The following is an 18,186-nucleotide window of genomic DNA, read 5'->3' on the forward strand; positions in this document are numbered from 1 at the left end:
GACACTACATGCAAAGAATGGAATAGCTGAACATGCGCAAAAGAGTTCATTCTCGCAGTTTACCGTTCCGGTAACGCCATTATCGTTCTCGAGACACGACGTGATTTCATGTAAAAATTCGAGTTTAGGAGCGCCAAGAGGGATACTTCGTAATTAAGAAGTAAGTTTTATTCATTTAGACACGATTAAACTTCTGGAGGTCGATTTAATATGACAAATTTTCTTTCTGTTAAGAAAATGGGCTCTGATCATAGAGCATGTCAGTTTTGCTAATTTGAGTGCGCTGTTTTCTTCGCGGAGGCTATGTTCCGAAACTGGAAAATTTCGTCTGCTAGAAACAAGTGTGCATTTGTTTGGATGATAATGAAATTTACAGATTAAATATAATTTACTTGTCTGGTTCTTTGAACTATGACAAAAGTATTAAAAGCATCGACGGAGTAAGACTATTACTCCAGTATTCCATGTTTCTTGCAATGCTTCTTTTCAATTGCAAAACAAGTGGTATATAACATCACTATACGAGCTTGTAACAACGCTGAAGGATTATGGTTTAGGTTGTGTTTATTTCTTCCGCCCCCCCCCCCATATTATTTTAATGTTTAAGCATCAAACAGTGATCTCAAGTTGCAAATGCTGAAAGGTATCTCAATTAAACTAGTTGTAAAGAAAGAACCCGACTAAATAGAGACCGTACTCTATATTCATTTTATTATCTCAGAATGACAACAGAAGATGTGGATGATTTGCAAGCTCACCTGCAACATCAAGACACAGGTGTGGTTACAATTCAAGCTGCGCCAATAGTTGCTGCTTTGGCAACACAGGTACATGTCGATGGAACAACAGCTATTATACAAGGTAGATGCTTTTCTGAATATGTAGCATTATGTACATTTTACATGGGACAAATTTACAAATGTAGCATGCTTTAATGGTGCTATGTAAAGTGTGAAAATTATGCTGAAACCTTATTATAATAATAAGAGAATTATAGAGATAATTTTCTTGTGTGGAGGTGAACTTGACGCACAGTGAATAAAAGACCACAAACAATTCATACAACAAAGGAACACAAACATCAGCAAACAGATGACATAAACGAGATGTACGGATGAAGATTGTGAACTGAAAAGTGAGCAGAAGAATATGTTTCATTGTGAAAGATATTTCAAGAGGCAGGTTTTGAGGCCAGGCTTGAAATCTTCAAATGTAGATGCAGTCCTAAGAGAAAGGGCCAGAGAATTTCAAATGATGGCGCTAGAGAATGAAAAGAAGCATCTGCCGAATTTCCCAAGCTGATGACATGGCATAGACTTGAGGGCAACACAAGTAGACCGAGGAGCGTGACTTGGGTGGCAAGGTATCAGTAGATCGGACAGGTATGCCAGGACAAGGCATTGAGATAATGGTAGCATGATTGGCAATCTTGTAATCTGCATTACCTTAAAGTGGCAGTCTGTGGAGCTTCTGAAAGAGAGATGTAACATAATCTACTTTTCACCTACAGAAAAAAATGTGAGCGGTATTATTCTGAACTCTTTGAAGTTTTTCCAGTGGGCAATTAGATCAACAAGTTGTTGTAATCCATTTGGGACAATATAGATGCAGACATGAACTTTTGGTGACAGAAACTGATTGGAAAAGTCTAACATGTCTGGTCCCGTGTAGTAGTGCAAACTTGCTAGAGGACAGAAGCAAGGCTAGACGTTAGCAGCTGTATATTATCAGCATACATATGATATGGCAGTTTCAAGTGGTTAGATGTACACAATGAATAAGAGCTGCCCAAGAACAAAGCCTTGATGCATCCCTTCAAAGTAAGAGGCTAAAATGTGGTGCCTGTCAGTTAGGTATGACCAGAAACAGTTCAAAGACACTGCCAGAGAGACCAAAGGGAACAAGATGATGCTGGGGAAGGAGGGGAAAATCAAGTGTATTAGCTGCAGCCAACAGATAATAATGAGAAATTATCCCTGCATCAAGCAGATTGTCATTACCTCATATAGCAAAGCTGTCTTAGTCGAAAAGAGTTCAGGTTAACTGTGGCTGAAGAAGTGGTTTAGGAGCTGGAGCAGCACAACTGTTACTTTGGAGAGTGAAAACAAGACAATAGTTTTTAAGGTTATTAGTGTCCAGGTTGCATTTCTCAGAGTGAGGTGACAACAGCATTCCTAAACAAAAAGGGTACAGTTCCAGTTGACGGGTTGATGATGTGATGGATAAATGGAATCAGCTAGTCGAGGCACTCATGCCTACTAAGAGAGTAGAATTTCTTTGGTGATTTTGTGGTCTTTCTGACTTGGGACTTGTGGCAGGCACAAACTCCATTAAAAGTGTTCCAGAGAAAATATCAAAACTAGGATTGTGAGACTGTTGGTCTAGCCCTGCTTTGATGGTGATGATTTTTTCCCCAGAAAGTACTTGCAGAACATATCAGGGAGTGGTAATCGGTAGAAAAGGAGGCAACTTTGTGCTTGCCTAACATTAGGCCTACCATATGAAAGACATTTGTGCTTGTTTATTGTTCTTACTCCTCGTTGGTATGGCAAATCTTTGATTAAAAAAAATAATAAAAAGGGGATCATCTTGTGCATCATAATAAATATTACATTTTTGTCAAATATTTTATTAGATATGCTTGAAAGCAAATGTCTTGTTAAGCAATTGAACCAAGAATTTTACCAGAACTTAATATAATAAGCATTCCTCATATTCAAACATTTCTGTTTTATTTTTATTTTAAAGACATTTATCTGCTTGTTTATAATTAATATTTTTTTTTTTTTTTTTTTTTTTGCATTTATTACAAAGTTACTTGGCTTTTCTGGAAAAATCATTTTTCATAGCTTGTTTATGCAAAATATCAGCTCAAATTTTGAATTTGCCTGCTATATATTAATTTTTTTTTTAAATCAGGAAATCAAGATACTTCATAAGGTAATATTAGCGTTTGTTATAAACATTGTTGACATTTAACTCAGCCCAGTTATAGTCATTGGCAAAGTGTGACCACTCTGAAAATAAGATATTTGCTTTGATACAGACGGCTGTAGTGAACCAGAAGCCAAGAGGATGAAGCTGGATGAGGAGTTTAGTACAGAACAGTCCATCAAGGTATATTCACATTAAAAAATAAAATATTTTTTGATCTTCAGATTATAGAAGTGTGATGGTAAATCTAACAAGCTGGCTGCACAACTTCTAGAGTATGCTTCTCTGTCTTTCTCCTCATGTAGACTTTTTATCACCACTGTTGCTTTTATTTGATTAACTTGATTGATTGATTTTACTTGAATAACAGGGTAGTCTGGTAGCACAGTGGTTAGCACCTGTTAATAGAGTGAAGATTGTCCAGAGTTCAGATCTCATCTCAGGCACATTGTTCTTTTTATGCTGCTTTGCCAGGATATAGCCTTAGTTGCTGGCTTGGCTTAAAACACCAATCCCCTCCCCTCTTTTTGGATAAGGTTAGCTACCACTGAAACAGTATAACAATAGAATCAGTGCCTATGAATAATGAAAACTATGGGCTTTTACTAGTACTACAAAGCAGCTCAGTGCAGTTTTTCCATATTTTAACAATTCAGAGCATTTGAATAATTTGTAAATGGAAACTCAATGAAGCACGGTTGTAACTAACACAACATTAAATTTTTATGTTTTGTTTTGGGTCAATAGCAAATTCTGTTCAATATAAACAAGGCCATCTGCCTTCGGCTTGACAGCATGGAGAATAAACTGGAGGGATTCTCTAAGCGCATGCTGGCTGTGGAGGAGAAGGTAGAGGCTCTACTCAATGTCTCTCGTCAGCAAAGCTCCATGATTTCACAAAATACATCACGGCGAGGGTATGCTTGCTGAAATGTTCAACTAAACAATAGGCAGCATTGTTTGTCATTCTAATTCTAGTGTTCAAAGAAGGCATTGGTTTAGTGGTGGCACATTCTTAGATGACGAGACTACCGTTTGATGGCACAATCATCCTGAACAGTCCAGTGCCAGACCAAATTTTGTTGTCCTGCTGGGCAAACTGAAGTTTCTTTCCTGATATCTTTGTCCTAAATTGTATATTTCCTCTTTTTGCTTGGGACAATAAGATATTGACATTGATGGTAATATAGAATTTTTGTAAAAGGTTTTTTTTTTTCACATTTTAGTAGATAAGCAACCAAAACATTGCTAATAATGTAATCCCTTGCCACTTCGCGCCTCACCTTTTGCAGGTTTTTATAAGAAATCAATGGGAAAAATGATTCGCGGATCTACTCTTCTTTGCGGATTTTCTGCGAAATTCCATCAGTGGAAAAAAAAAAAATATTCTATGAATTTTTAGATTTAAAAAGCTTTAAGTGTAAAAATTGTAATCAACACACAATAGTGTTGCGTTGTATCCTAGCCCCTGATTGGCACATTGTGTACTTTTTCGTCTTTCATTCTAGTACAAGTACTGTATTTTTCTGCAGTTAAGTACATATTATGTGTTTGTTCTTTTATTTACTGTAAAGGTACAATACATGCGCAGAACAGTTTGGGAATGGTTATTAAGGAAATGGGAAAGGTTTATGTAGCATAAAAGTATAGGGGAGGGTTTATAAAGCCTTAATATAGTGTATAAATGAATATACTGTTTCTATTTCATGGATTTTCGGTTATCGCAGGTGATTCTGGAACACATCTCCCGCGATAAACAAGGGATTACTGTATTGTGTTTTGAGGATAAATAAGTGTAATAAAAACGTAGATAATATATTTTGGTTCCTTCAGATTTTGTGAAGGTCCAGGCTAATAATTTCACAGAGTTCAATGCACAATACCAAATTTGTATGTATGTTTGCGTGTGTGTGTGAAATTTACTTATTTTTGTAGTGCAGTCATCGTTGGGCTTCCACAGAATGGTACAAAAATAGAGCCTGGAGGCAGTCCAGGTAAGATAACAGACATTTAGCATGAGATTCTCAGATAATGATTAACTGAAGAAGATCACCTCCCTTTCAGACAAGATGTCGTCATTACTTGCCACATTTAAGCTATTTTTCAAGAAATTATTAAAAAAATAACCATATGTCACAATATCATAATTTTGAATTAGTTTTAAATATCACATGTAGCAGAAATAAACTGTTTTACCTTTAGGAAGTTTTTTTTTTTTTTTACATGAAGAAAAAATTCACATATGTTAGCATACCTGAAATTGCCTTTAAGATTCGTATTTCAGAAGTAGAGCCACAGTAAAAACTTGATAAGTACATAAAAAGTTCCAGTTATTAACACACCAGTAAACATTTTTAATCCTCATGTGAGCACTTATTATCCACAATCAGGAAAAGTATAAACTACACAGTAATTTGGCTGTTTTTGCCAACCAAACTGAGAGAAGATGGGGAACATCAACCCATGTATTTTTTTCATATACCACCAGTGGTTTAAATTTGAAAAAGACCGGATTTTGTGTCATACAAACTAAAGGAAGTACTTTGTAGATAAATGATTTAGCTTAACCATTCGCAAATTAAAAGAAAATAATAATGAAAGCACTTTACTTGCAACTTCTTAAACAGGGCAAACCATTGGCTGCTTCTTGCTGGTGCAACTACAATGAGTTAAAAAATAAGAATTTAGGATTAGTTTCATTTTCTGTTTATGCAGAATTGCCTGTTTATTGGATCTTTTGTGGATAATTTTAGGTCATTATATAATATCAAACAGGTTTTTAAACACTCTTTTTTTTTTTAATGTTTTGCAACGAGTTTATATGAGGGAACAGGCACAGTGCTGTATGTGTCCGTAGACTTGAGTAGGTAAGCAGGCTTGGCAGATGGTGATATTCATGAACAAGACATGGTAATGCTCATACAGCCTAGTCCAGGTGCGAACATTTCTTACCTTGACAGTTTGTGATAGCTCTATAGAGAGTATAGCACAAACTTGTACCAATCTGTGGTGGTTTAATCGTTGCACACCACATTGCATTAGTCTTAGATAATGATCAATCATTGCACTGAGTTGCATATGATGTCTCGAAATTATCCTGCAGGTAGCATGAGCTCAGATGGGATTCACAGTCTTGGGCCCAATGTGACGCTCATCACTCTCAATACAGAAGGTAAGACAGCAAGTAAATTAAATTTGCAGGGGAGTATCAGATATCTATTGGCTTATGGGTGGTTGTTTTTGTTTGGTTTTTTTTGAGCAAGTTAGATTGAATATTATTGGTTGAATGTTGTTCACAGTGTGGACAGTTTTCAGAATGTTTTATGTCTTGCAGATGATTTTCCTGATGGTACTTGGCTAGGAGATGAGAACAATCCAGAAGTGAGGGTGCGAGTCCACATCAAGCCGAGGTGAGTAGCACAGCAGTTTCACTTGTTGAGGAGAGCTTTTGTCACAAGTTGTCTTTGATGCTTTGTTTTTTGGGTTTTTTTTTGTGAGAAAGATTGCTTTAGCATCATTGGTCTGTAGTGAAAGATGCTTTCTAAGAAAAATGTGGCACCATAAATCTAGAGCTGTCTTTTGATGAACTTTCCCAATTCTTCATTTTGCATTTAATACCATGAGTTGTAGAATGACTAGAGTAGCTGTTGTTTGCTTGGCTGCATACCTTCTTCATAGACTCCAGAAAGTACAGAACTGGGCTGCACATCTGGTGCTTAGCGCTAGGAAACGAGACTATGCCACTCCTCTCCTTCGTTTTCTGCACTGGCTACCCATCTGTTCTCACATCCAGTACAAACTATCTGTGCTGTGTTTTAATTATTTCTCTGAACTTCTCTTTCCTTACATCCCAGCTAGACAACTTCTCTCCTTGTCTGATGATCATCATCATACTTTTCCTGTCACCAAAAGAACATATGGCCACAGGATTTTTAGCTATTGTGCAGCAAAATAATGGAACTATATCCCTATTCCATATCCACCACATACCCACTATTGAATCCTTTAAATGTGCAATGAAAACACACCTCTTCTGTGAACATTACTCCTAACATCTTTTCTCACAATGCTAGTCATTTTTCACACACTTGCTTTTGCAATATCATGTTACTCTCAGCACTTGCACTTGTTATTGGTTCCTCTTTGCGTTTTCTGGATTTGATTTTTTTTTCACATTAGTACTGTTGTTTATTCTTTGATAGTTCATATGTTATTTGTTTGTTTTCCTGTGCCTCGTATGCTGTCCATGTTTCGTTCTTGTTCTTATATGCTAAGAGCATGCTCCTTTGGAGTGTCAGTGTACGCTTTAGAAATTTTGCATGTTGCTTGTAAACACGAAGTAATAGTGAATTCATTCACAGACAGCATGTGGAATATTTTGTGATACAAATCTGTTGTGTATTTTTCTTAGTGACTTGCTGCACATCCATTCTAACTGCCGCACACCCGAAAAAATGGCGCTGACACTTCTAGATTACCTGTTTGACCGGGGCGTGCAGGCAGACTCTAATCTTTCAGGAATGGGAAAGCACGGCAAGAAACAGCTGGACCCTCTCATGATTTATGGAATACGATGTGAGTAGTTGTGCCTCATTCCATTTTAGGGTTAGCTGGCATTAGAAAGTTTTGTCTTACATAAGATTTTTTATTTCTTTGCATAAAGAATATGCTTCAAAGAGGGCTACACTTACACCACAAAAAACACATCATGCAAACACCTTTTTCATGTGTTACATCAAAACAGACAAAATCCACGACATTCACATCTCATGCAATGGTCATCCATCAGTTACCATCATTCCAAGCATATGTTTACTTGGCTGTCAATCAAAACTGGTCTGTAGACTATTTCTAGTCTGTATGCAATGGTAACAGGCCATTTAACAAACTTTTTGAGCATGTCTCGTTTATTATTATTGAATGTGCATTTGCTTGAATAGTGCAAGGCAAATAGAATGGCCCACAGTTTAGTGTTTTTGTTTCAGTGTCCTTTGCACACTGTAACAGTATTGACAGAACACTTAAATATGGACACCAACAATCATTTGTCCTGAAGTATTAGCTGCAAGCAGACGTCAAGACATGCCAAGAAAGCTTTTAGATATTATTACAGTGGTAATAAATGTCATATATTAAGTGATTAGTCATTAGTATGCTTTTATTGTTATGTTATACCCTCATGATAGCTTATCATTTTTTTTTTTTTTAGATAATGAAAACACTTCTACATCCATAATTATAAAAGAAATTCTCAATGTTTTAATTAATCAACAAGTATACAGTTGGAAAATGCTGCATTTTGTACATTCTTGCCATAACCCTGTTTGGTGACCTTTTTCTTGACTATGTGTTGATGTCAAGCTGTGGTTGCTGTGTAGGTCACCTGATTCACAGGTTTGGGATCACTGAAAATGACTGGCACCGCATCAAGCAGAATATTGATTCCAAATGTCGCACCGCCTGGCGCAGACGTCAGCGGGGCATGCCATTGTCTGTAAAAGCCTTTCGTGGAAAGGCCCCAGCATCATATGTCAACATCACCAACCACATGGGCGAGCTGGTCAGTGATGATGACTCCCTTAGCCAGGATGGTGAGCTTCATATCCACCAGGTGAGTGACAAGAGGACAATACTGGCTTAAAACAGGTGCATCAGAGGATGAAGGTGATTATTTTTAACCATGTAAGTCACAGGGTGATGTCATCTGTGCAAACCAAACAAGTCCTGTGATGATAAACTATAGTGACAGAGATGCTATCACTGCAGCATTTCTTAAACTGGAGTGCCACAGCTTGAACTGGCCAACAAGGCCAAGATTTTCTAGACTCTTTGTAAACTAGGAAACATCCTAGGAATGTATAACAGTCACATGCCTTAGGGCAGCGGTTCTCAACCTTTTACATGTGACGACCCCCCTGACGAACACCGGTACGTCCGCGACCCCCTTAGCCAGCTAGGTCGGTGGAAGAGCGGGGGGAAGCCTTAGCTAACCTCGAACGCCCCGTCGAGGAAATCAATGCAATTCAACAACGGAAGAACAAAGTTCGTATCTGCAAGAAGTATAACTGTTAATGAAATTTTACTAAAGCAAATTCTGTGGTGCTAATAAATATTATTTTATTGGACCCTCACTTTGATTAATGAGAAGGTTGAGCCTGCTTGCTGTTGCATACAGAAGCGAACCTGTGTGCGATGTTCGTACCCACTGCTATTCGCAGCTCAGCCTCTGCGTCCACACGATTTCTGTATTGAGACTTCAGTGCTGCCAATGCTGAAAATCCTTGCTCACACACATACGAAGTTGAAAATGGCAGAAGAACTTTTATTGCTTTCTCAGAAAGGAGAGGATATTCACCGTTGATGCTAATCTAGAATGTTGGCACTGGTGTTGTTTGGAAGACCATTTTCAGGGATTGGTCACTCGAAAGGTCGATGAGCTGCTCTTCTTCTTGCGTGGACAACCCGCTTGTGCTAGGATCAGCCAGAAATGGATTACGAATCCAATCGTATTTAGTCACATCAATTTCAGCGAAATAATGCTGAAACCTTTCTTGCAGTCCGTTTAGATGGGCAATAATTACATTCTTCACCTGATCAAGATTCAAGTTAACGTCAGCCTTGCACTTACACAAGCACGGAAACATATCAAAAATATTTTCTTGGCGTATCTTTTGCGTCCACAACGAAATTTTTCGGACGAAAGCATTCATCTTGTCAGTTGTTTGTAATATGGTGGTGTCCTTCCCTTGCATAGAAGTATTCACAACGTTCAGCTTCTCAAATATGTCCGATAAATATGCCATTAGCAGCAGCCATCGGTCGTTCTTAAGCAGGTCAGCCTTGTTGAAAGAGTTCTCCTTCAGAAACACCCACAATTCTTCCCGCAATTCAAAGACTCTTGCGAGAGCTTTTCCACGCGACAACCACCTTGATTCGCAGTACTAGAGCAAGGCATCATAGTCGGCTCCCATGTCTTGACATATCAGAGAAAACAGGCGAGATCTGGCAGAACTGTTCTTCACAAAGTTCACCATTTTTATGACATCTGTTAGCACTGTGTTCAACTCAACACTCAAATCTTTGGAAGCTAGAACTTCACGGTGGATCATGCAGTGAGTCCAAACTACGTCTGGAGCAACCTTTTTAATAAGAGATTGCAACCCTTGTTTCTTTCCAGCCATTGCAGGGGCGCCATCTGTGCACAAGCCGACGCAGAAACTCCAGGAAATGCCCTGGTCCTTAAGGAAGTCATCGACAATCCCAAAAAAATCTTGGGATGTTGCTCCGCATTCAATTTTCTTGCAAAATAAAAAGTCTTCCAGAAGATTATTTTCCCACACGTAACGAATGTAAGCAATCAAATGTGAGTCACCTGCAGTGTCAGTAGCTTCATCTAACTGCAAAGCAAAATTTTGGCTTTTTATACGACTGATCAACTGATCAGACACGTCTTCAGATATCTCAGTTATTCTTCGGCGAACTGTGTCATTTGACAAAGGAATGGCTTGCAGTTGCGTAGCAGCATCTTCTCCTATCATGGTCCGTACAATGTCCATTGCTGCAGGCAGTATTAATGACTCTCCGATCGTATGTGCTTTTTTGTTTTGAGCAATGCGATAGGAAACTTGATACGAAGCCATCAAAGCTTTCTTAGGAATTGATGTATGTGAGACAAATGTTTTTTTGTCTCTTTTGTATTCTTGCAATTTTCGTTCAAAAAATTCGAGAGGTTTGCAAGCTAACTCCGCATGCCGAGTTTCCAAATGGCGCCGTAGTTTGTTTGGCTTCACACTATCTGGAGCTAATATTGCGAGGCAAACAACACACTGTGGCCGTTCTTTACCATCAACAATAATGTTTGTAAAACCAATTTTCAAGTATTGATTGTCATACTTCCTTACTTTCGTAGCAGGCCTTTCTGGTTTTTCATCGGCTCCAGCACCAAAAACTTGCACATCGCTCGTTTCTTCACTTTTTCTTTTCAAAAAACCACCGCAATCAGTTCCTTTTCGCAGCACAAATTTATCCATGGCTATCTTCTTCAGAACAAACACGTGTACTTGCATCCAAAATTTGGATTAAAACTGCTGTCTTTATCCAGTCGCAGCGCATTGTCTGGTCATGGCCTTCTGTCAGGGATCTATAGAGTACTAGGACTGAGCACGTGCGAATGAAAGGGTGTTAATGATGGACGTTTCCTGAATGCGTGCCTTTTAGATGTTTAAAAAAAAAAAGAGAGATGTGACTGGAGAGGGAGAGGGGAGTCAGCGATGAGAGATTGGGGAAGAGAGAGGGCAAAAGGTGAGAGGAGGGAGATTGGAGGCTTAATTGTTGAGAGGGGGATTGTGTTTTGAGTTTTGGAAGTGAGAAGTCACTGCATTGCCGAGACAGTGTACTTGAATAGGGAGAAGAGATTTGGAGTTTGAGCCCCCGCACCACTCGGTTACACAATGTAAACTAATTTCACTAATACCAGTATAAGAAACTTTTTTTTAAAATGACCACCTTCGCGACCCCCTTGTAGGCACGTCGCGACCCCCCAGGGGGTCGCGCCCCACAGGTTGAGAACCGCTGCCTTAGGGTGATGTGAACTGAGCACACCAGTCACTTTTAGCTGCTGGAGAAGGCACATGGGTACGTTGAAAGTTCCAGTGAGTGCATCAGCATACTAAAGGAGGCCAAGCATAAATTTTTCTGTTTACCCAGGAAATATTCATTTGTGTTCTGCAAAGGTATGTCAGGGACACACTCTCCACAGCTGAAGCACACACGAAAACACTGTCCCACATGTGTTCTTTCTTACAACTAAGAAAAAAGATCTATCTTTGGGGTTTTTGTTTGTTCTAGTGACGGGGTTTGGACTGATCTCTTTCTGGGAATCAACATAAAATTACATGAGTTCAAAAGCATCTGACTAGTATAGCCACGTCTCCATCTAATACTTAAAGAGTTTTTCTCAGACATTTAAATTACATCCAAGACTGAGTCCCCAATAAGTCTCCAATAAGCAGGTAGTAGACCAAAAAAAAAAATGTACACTTACTTTCAATCCCGTCCACTCCTCGTCAATACAACAAAAAATTATCTTCTGTGAAAGAAACACAGCACACAGTGGTCCAATGGGAATCTGTTTCACAGGGGAAGGGCTGGACCTCCATAATTCCCATTTGCAGACGATATTCAGGTGCTCCCAGTAATCCACCTCTACAAGAGTTGCCAAGGGACACATCTTGCTGTGGGAATGATGTTGTCACCTTGTTACTCTGTAGCGACGCCTGTTGCTGCCACTTTGGAAGACAACTCAAGTCTTACGTGTTCCTGCTAGTTAGTGCGGCCAGCACAAAAAAAGCCAGTAGTTGAAGACTGTCGTTATTCTTCTGAAGATGGGGGTTACATCCACCATAGGGGGGCAAACACTTGGGTTTCCTTGAAAGTTATGGTCTGTAGACCATAGGTTTTCCTCTCAGTTCTAACTATCCCCGTATGTAATTCCTGCAATTCTCAAGACTTAATGAGGATGCTGTTTAAAGGCGCATAAACTCTCTCTTTTTTTTTTTTTTTTTTTTTTTTTTAAAGAAAAGTACATTGTTTCAGGTCTTATTTTAAGTTAAACTTAACAGTCTTTCACCTGCAGTTACCATAGTACATCAGGGTGATAAAAAGAAAAAACATCTTCAATACCTTGGCTCAGCAAGAAATTACATGCATTCCCATCACACAGCAAGTTTTTTTCTGCGTCTCACTCTTTAGATGTCTTATTTGGGAATGCCAGAACTCAGTTCACCAAAAATACTCCTGTGAACACTTCACTCACTCTGTTATATAACTGCCATTACTCCCCATTCATTCAACCAAGGGGGACAACTCATGCTCATCATATAAGTCAGGGGCAATAACACTTGTCCCTGACAAAGTTTTATTCCTTGTTGCTCCTTTAAGGAGCATAGTGCCGCCCCTGACAAAGTAGATCTTCATATTTCCTTCATATGTCCTTTCAGTAGGTGAATGATCCTTGGTAGCTGATAACATTAGTTATACTCCTTTTTTCAGACGTGATACAATTTTGTTTGACAGGCGGACATCCAAGCAGCAGTGGCCATGACTGGAGATGGAACTCACCAAGGAGAAATTCAGATCCTGCATGCTACACCAGAACAGATATCCCAGCTGCAGCAGGCACATCACATACAGATTCTGTCTGGAGATCAGGTTATAGGGGTGAGTGTACATCACATATACACATTCTCTCTAAAGATCAGGCTGTAGGGGTAAGTGCTTCGTCTCTAGGCATTGTCTGTCTCAGATGGCTCTTCCTCATTCATTTTCTCCAGTCACTACATGCACACACACAGAGTTTAATAAATACACCAAAGAACTGGTTTCTGTGTACAAGCAAATCCTGAGATTTTAGAAGGGAAAAATGCTGCTATTACTATGAACAAATAGAAACAGTGTCTGTCATTTATTTGCAGCAAATTCAGCAAGGGGACCTAACCCTACAGGATGGTGTTCATGTTGCCACAGTAACCACAGAAACTGGAGAAGTGTTACAGATCCAACACAATGCTGTAGTAGCTGATGTGCAAGAATGACCACACAGTATTGCCTTTGTGTGAAATTGAAGACTGTGTGTGCATGTGAAAGTGAGCCAGTGAGAGAAAGCATGCTGACATGTTCATGATAGTACATAGCATCACATCTACATGGCATTTTAGATCAAATTATTGTTGTTTTATTATTATTACTATTATTATTATAGTAAATAGGACATTTTATAGAAATCGGGATTTGAAGATTGCCCAAAAATGCAGCTTACGTGTCAGTGAAAATGGCAGATCTTCACTTCATCTGCCCTGCCTGAGAATTCATCTTAGTGCTTGATGGAGGAGTTCATATCATCCCCTTCCATTTAAAAGCTGAAGAAAGTGTGTGCTGCTCTGAGGATCTCATATTGTCTGCTTCATTCTGTTTTTGAGTTGGATCAGGTGTTAGAATTGCAATGATTGGGGGATACAAAAAACTTGCTTCGGTCAGGGCCCATGTTGCTGTCACTTTTTAGTCTCCTAATGTACAGTGGATCATTGGGCATGGCTGCTTTATAACTTACTGTTAGCAAGTAGAGTCTGGAACTAAAGCCTTGTGCACTGATACAACTTGGTCCTGGTAGTTTAACAGCACAACCAGTCTCTCTCACACGTACACAAACATGCAGAGATTAGCAAATTCTTTAAAATCTAGCTGTTAAAAATAACATGGCTTTCAAAACTGTTGAGCATTTTCAAACTTTGTGAACAAAAACTCGTTAAATATATAGAGACATATTTTGTGCTCCACAAATGAGAGATGTCAAATGCCCTTTCTTCTTTGTACTGTACCAGATGACATGACTATATGGAGATCACTCTCTAGCTACCTCAAATCCAGGTGTCCAAACCATGCTACATGGTAGGACTAAACAAAGCTCAACCCCCACCTGACACATCAGTGAGCATTTTACTCCAGTTTTTGCCTGCCTCTGACTGTGTTTGGTCGTGCGGTGGCTACCTCACCCTTTGAAGTGCTATGGATTTACCATGTACGTTGTGTGGTGCGGCTAAGTCCCCAGCAAATTTGTGTGGAAGGTTTTTCAACTGTCTGCCATGTTCCGCCAATCTGCCGTGTGACATCTGCCAAGGTTGGTCCGAGGACAAGTGGATGCAGGTGGTTTGTGACTAACCGAGATGGGATAGAACTCTGTGCTTCATTAAATCTTGCTTCTTAGAAAAACATAAGCAGAGAAAAAGTAAGGTTAGATGGCCGGAAACATGCTGTTCCCCAAATGCAGAGGTAAGCATGTTGCTGCAGTGTGGTGGGGAAACGGAGCAGGTCGGAGCGGCAGCTCAAACCTGTGGTGTTACCTCCACCCCTTTCCCTTCCTTTGGGTCCAGGTCAGGGCAGCCCGGTAAAGCAGACAAGCGGAACAGCCTTTCCTTTTCTGATGGCGCCGCTGCCAGGATTGCTGGCGGTAGGTTCTAAGTTTTACACAGGGTACCTTTCTTTTTTCCTATGCAGTGGATTCTGTTTCCTTTACCGCAAGCCCACAATACACACCCTCTTCTCCATGTTCTGACTCTCCTGAGTGAGCAAACGGCTTAGTGCAGGTCAGACACCACGGGTGCCTGGGCAGGGGAGATGGGGTCAGTCTCCCTCATGGGGGACAGGGTAATACAAATTAGTGGTAATTTGATTATCCAGTTTCTTTCATAATATGAAGAACTTTTCCTGTTCCTCCACCAGAGAGAAGATCTGGTCCTTCACAAAATACATGGAGAGATGCTGAAGTTGACTATAAGACTACTTGCACACTTTCAGAAACCTAAAGCCATACCTGAGCAAATATCTGTTCTCCAGAAGCTTAACTGCAAGCATGACACTTACTTTCAGATACAAATATAGCTGTCTGAGTTTCCTCTAGAGTAGGATGATAAACCTTGGGCGACAGATTTTGCCAGCCTGAATGTCCAAGTCTCTGAGGAGAATTGGAGAGGGATTGAAGAGTGAAGGTATATTTCTCATATAAAAAGAAAATCTGCCTTAACCAATAATTGCTGTTGCATTTCAGCATTCTGGATCCTTGTGTGAGGAAACAAAGTACACTTTTAATTGTACACTGTATGTAGTTGCAGTCAAGTTGTCAGCGGAGTAGAGAAGGGTATGCTGTACATGGAACTGAGTATATCACAGCCCCATCCAACATGTCAGGTGTGGGGTTGGGAGGGTGCTGAGATTTGTTTAGACCTACTGTGTTGCATGGGTTTGAGGTAGCTAGAGGGTGATCTCTACATAGTCATGTCATATGTTAAGTACTCAAAGAAATTTTACCACCAAAAATGGTATTTTCAAAGAAATCCACATAAAGGCAGCAGAGTGGTGCACTGAGTAAGGTATCCATGCCTGCAGGTAATATCTGTGGTGTAAAGTAGTATTATTGTTGGAAAATCCTAACCCCATTTACCCTAGTGGGTGTTGGCCAGTATAAAGAATATATATATATGTCAAAATATTTTCATGTTCAACTTTTCTAGGGTAAGAGCGGTCATCAGACGTAGAGATAGGGGTGTATTTAAACATCAGTATTGGAGTTCACTGTTGTCATGTTGCTTTTTTAATTTATTTGTTTATATTATTGTTTTTTGCTTTGTTCATTTGTAAATTTCCGAATAGTTATTTCCTATATCTCGGATATAGATTTCCCTAGAGTTCAGGATGTACAAGAACATTTCACATGGTATAAGAAAAGACAAGAACGTTTCACATTTTACAAGTAGAGACAAGATTTCTTTTAAGCTTGGAAGCACTCTTGAGAGACTGTATTTGATGCCCCAGTCAGCGCTGAGATGTCTGGCTGTGCAGAGCTAGTTGTTAACACCTAGGTTGAAGTAGCTGTTATGTTCTCCACACCCACCCCACTCACCCCTTCCAAGGAAAAAAACATGAAAAAAATTAGTTTATTTAAGACCTGAATAACACTCTGGATGAACCATTCTTATACAAAATTCTTAGCTTGAGTAATGCTTAGGGTTACTGCAAGGATTTTATGTGCTGTATACAGTTGTACCCCCGCCCCCCCCCCCCCCACAAAAATAAACAAAACAGGCAGAAAAATCTCACGGTGATATTAATAAAGAGTATGGTGTCACTTCTTCATGGGCTGAAGTGCAAGGGATGGGAGTTCTCAGGATTCTAGTGTAATAAGCAACTTGGTGCCATGTACTATAGGGGAGATTTGAAAGTATTAGCAGGGTTTGAATGCAGCTGTTTGTGTCTGTTAGCAGAATGTGTTGGCTCAAGAGATTTCTCGCAAATTATATGATGTCTCATGTACAAAATACTCTTTATACAAGCAGCATGTCTGTGTTACAAATCTGAGGAGAAAAGCAAGAAAGAAAAATGTAATTGTGTCCTTTTGTTTTAGTGAATTGTTGCAAGTACTTTTGCAAGTATGAACATTGGAGGCCCTTGAATTTGGATTTAGAATATTTGATTTTACTGAAATCCTTCTTTTATAATGCAGCAAAAACTATGTTGATATTTTCCAATGATGGTATTGCACAGAAAATAAAATGTTGATGATGAAAAAGAAATCATACAGATGTTCAGTTTTCTTCCCACCTCCTCCTGCAGGTTGGAAACTGAATCTCTTAGCCCTATTAGAAGAATTGCTTTGCTGAAATTATCCCACCACCACCACCCAGCTAATTAGTGCACAAACAGCTTATGTACCACCCCTTTCTCTTATGCTTTTCCTTTTTTTCCCTATGCCTCCTCCTCCTACAAGCTGTGGTGGCAGTCGTCACAAACATCTCAAACCACACAAGCAACACAGTCCAAGCATCTCTCTTAACCAGTCAGTAACACTGCCCGCCATCAAGCAAGCAACACAAAATCACCAAAGAACAAGAATACCACACCGCAGACAGATAACACAACAGCAAAAACAAAATAACCAGAAAAAATTACCACTTAGTTGAAAACATATGGGGCTGCAACATCAGTCCCTGTTTCAAATCATTTTGCTTCTCTTGGCGAGCAGGGGATGGATGTGGATGAGCGACGTTTAGCGTCGCCCTCCCTATCGCTAGAGAGAGAACTTCCACACCACTCATCATCGATAGTCTTGACAGCAGAATTGGAAGTTCAGTGACTTTGCTCTCTCCAACATTCAGAAAGTCAGTGCACCTAATTAGCTCTGTTGTAAGAGTTGTGTGAATGAAGTTATGCAATTTACACCATTCCCAGACAACTTGTACAATTAAGACAAGGGGGTCCGCTGTCCAGTTCTCAACCCACTGTCATCACGGATGACCAAAGAGATGCAAAAACTTGGCATGAACACTGCTGTTGTTATAATTTTTTAAAATTAGTTTTAATGACCGCAGGCTGTGTGAAGAGACCCTAAACCAAGCTAAGAGATATAGACTGCTAAACACCCCAGTTTAACAAAATACCCCTTGAAGACGAACTTCCTCAGCCGATGCGGTTATATTTCCCCCGCCCACAACCACTACCACCACCTAACCTACCTCCCCGACGACAAGCATGACAAGTTATTGGTTTGTAAGCAGGGATGAGTGGATGTCCCCTTAATAGATCCATACGGGCCTTGTAGCTCATTACACCTGTTCTCCCTGAGTGCAATTAAGCTAGTTTTTCCTCAGGGGCCGCGTTGTGGACTCTAGAGCTACTGCGCACCTTTGCACATGAAGTTCGTCT

The 18,186-nt window shown here is 39.7% G+C and overlaps 1 protein-coding gene across 2 annotated transcripts; it reads left to right on the plus strand.

Moving 5' to 3' along the window:
• Window positions 1-39: 39 nt before the first annotated feature.
• LOC112553167 (protein BANP-like) lies at window positions 40-17,057 on the plus strand. Of its 2 annotated transcripts, none has more exons than XM_025220212.1 (11): window positions 40-160; window positions 722-861; window positions 3,029-3,117; window positions 3,682-3,851; window positions 4,870-4,928; window positions 6,038-6,106; window positions 6,269-6,344; window positions 7,346-7,509; window positions 8,313-8,545; window positions 13,009-13,152; window positions 13,407-17,057. In XM_025220212.1, the coding sequence occupies exons 2-11, from the start codon at window positions 723-725 to the stop codon at window positions 13,524-13,526; spliced, it is 1,263 nt and encodes a 420-aa protein (XP_025075997.1). In that variant the 5' UTR covers window positions 40-160; window position 722; the 3' UTR covers window positions 13,527-17,057. The 2 variants fall into 2 exon arrangements, with proteins under 2 accessions (XP_025075997.1, XP_025075998.1); XM_025220213.1 differs by having other exon boundaries at window positions 3,047-3,117.
• The last annotated feature ends 1,129 nt before the right edge of the window (window positions 17,058-18,186 follow it).

Source organism: Pomacea canaliculata, linkage group LG12 (genome assembly GCF_003073045.1).
Source record: "Pomacea canaliculata isolate SZHN2017 linkage group LG12, ASM307304v1, whole genome shotgun sequence".
Taxonomy (NCBI): domain Eukaryota; kingdom Metazoa; phylum Mollusca; class Gastropoda; order Architaenioglossa; family Ampullariidae; genus Pomacea; species Pomacea canaliculata.

What these genes read in the sequence shown, in the direction of transcription:
- LOC112553167 (XM_025220212.1), top strand. Translation starts at nt 723, where the DNA reads ATGACAACAGAAGATGTGGATGATTTGCAAGCTCACCTGCAACATCAA. An exon ending in CGAGTCCACATCAAGCCGAG is followed by an intron (nt 6,345 to 7,345) that starts GTGAGTAGCACA and finishes TATTTTTCTTAG; the next exon opens with TGACTTGCTGCACATCCATT. An exon ending in CTGGAGATCAGGTTATAGGG is followed by an intron (nt 13,153 to 13,406) that starts GTGAGTGTACAT and finishes ATTTATTTGCAG; the next exon opens with CAAATTCAGCAAGGGGACCT.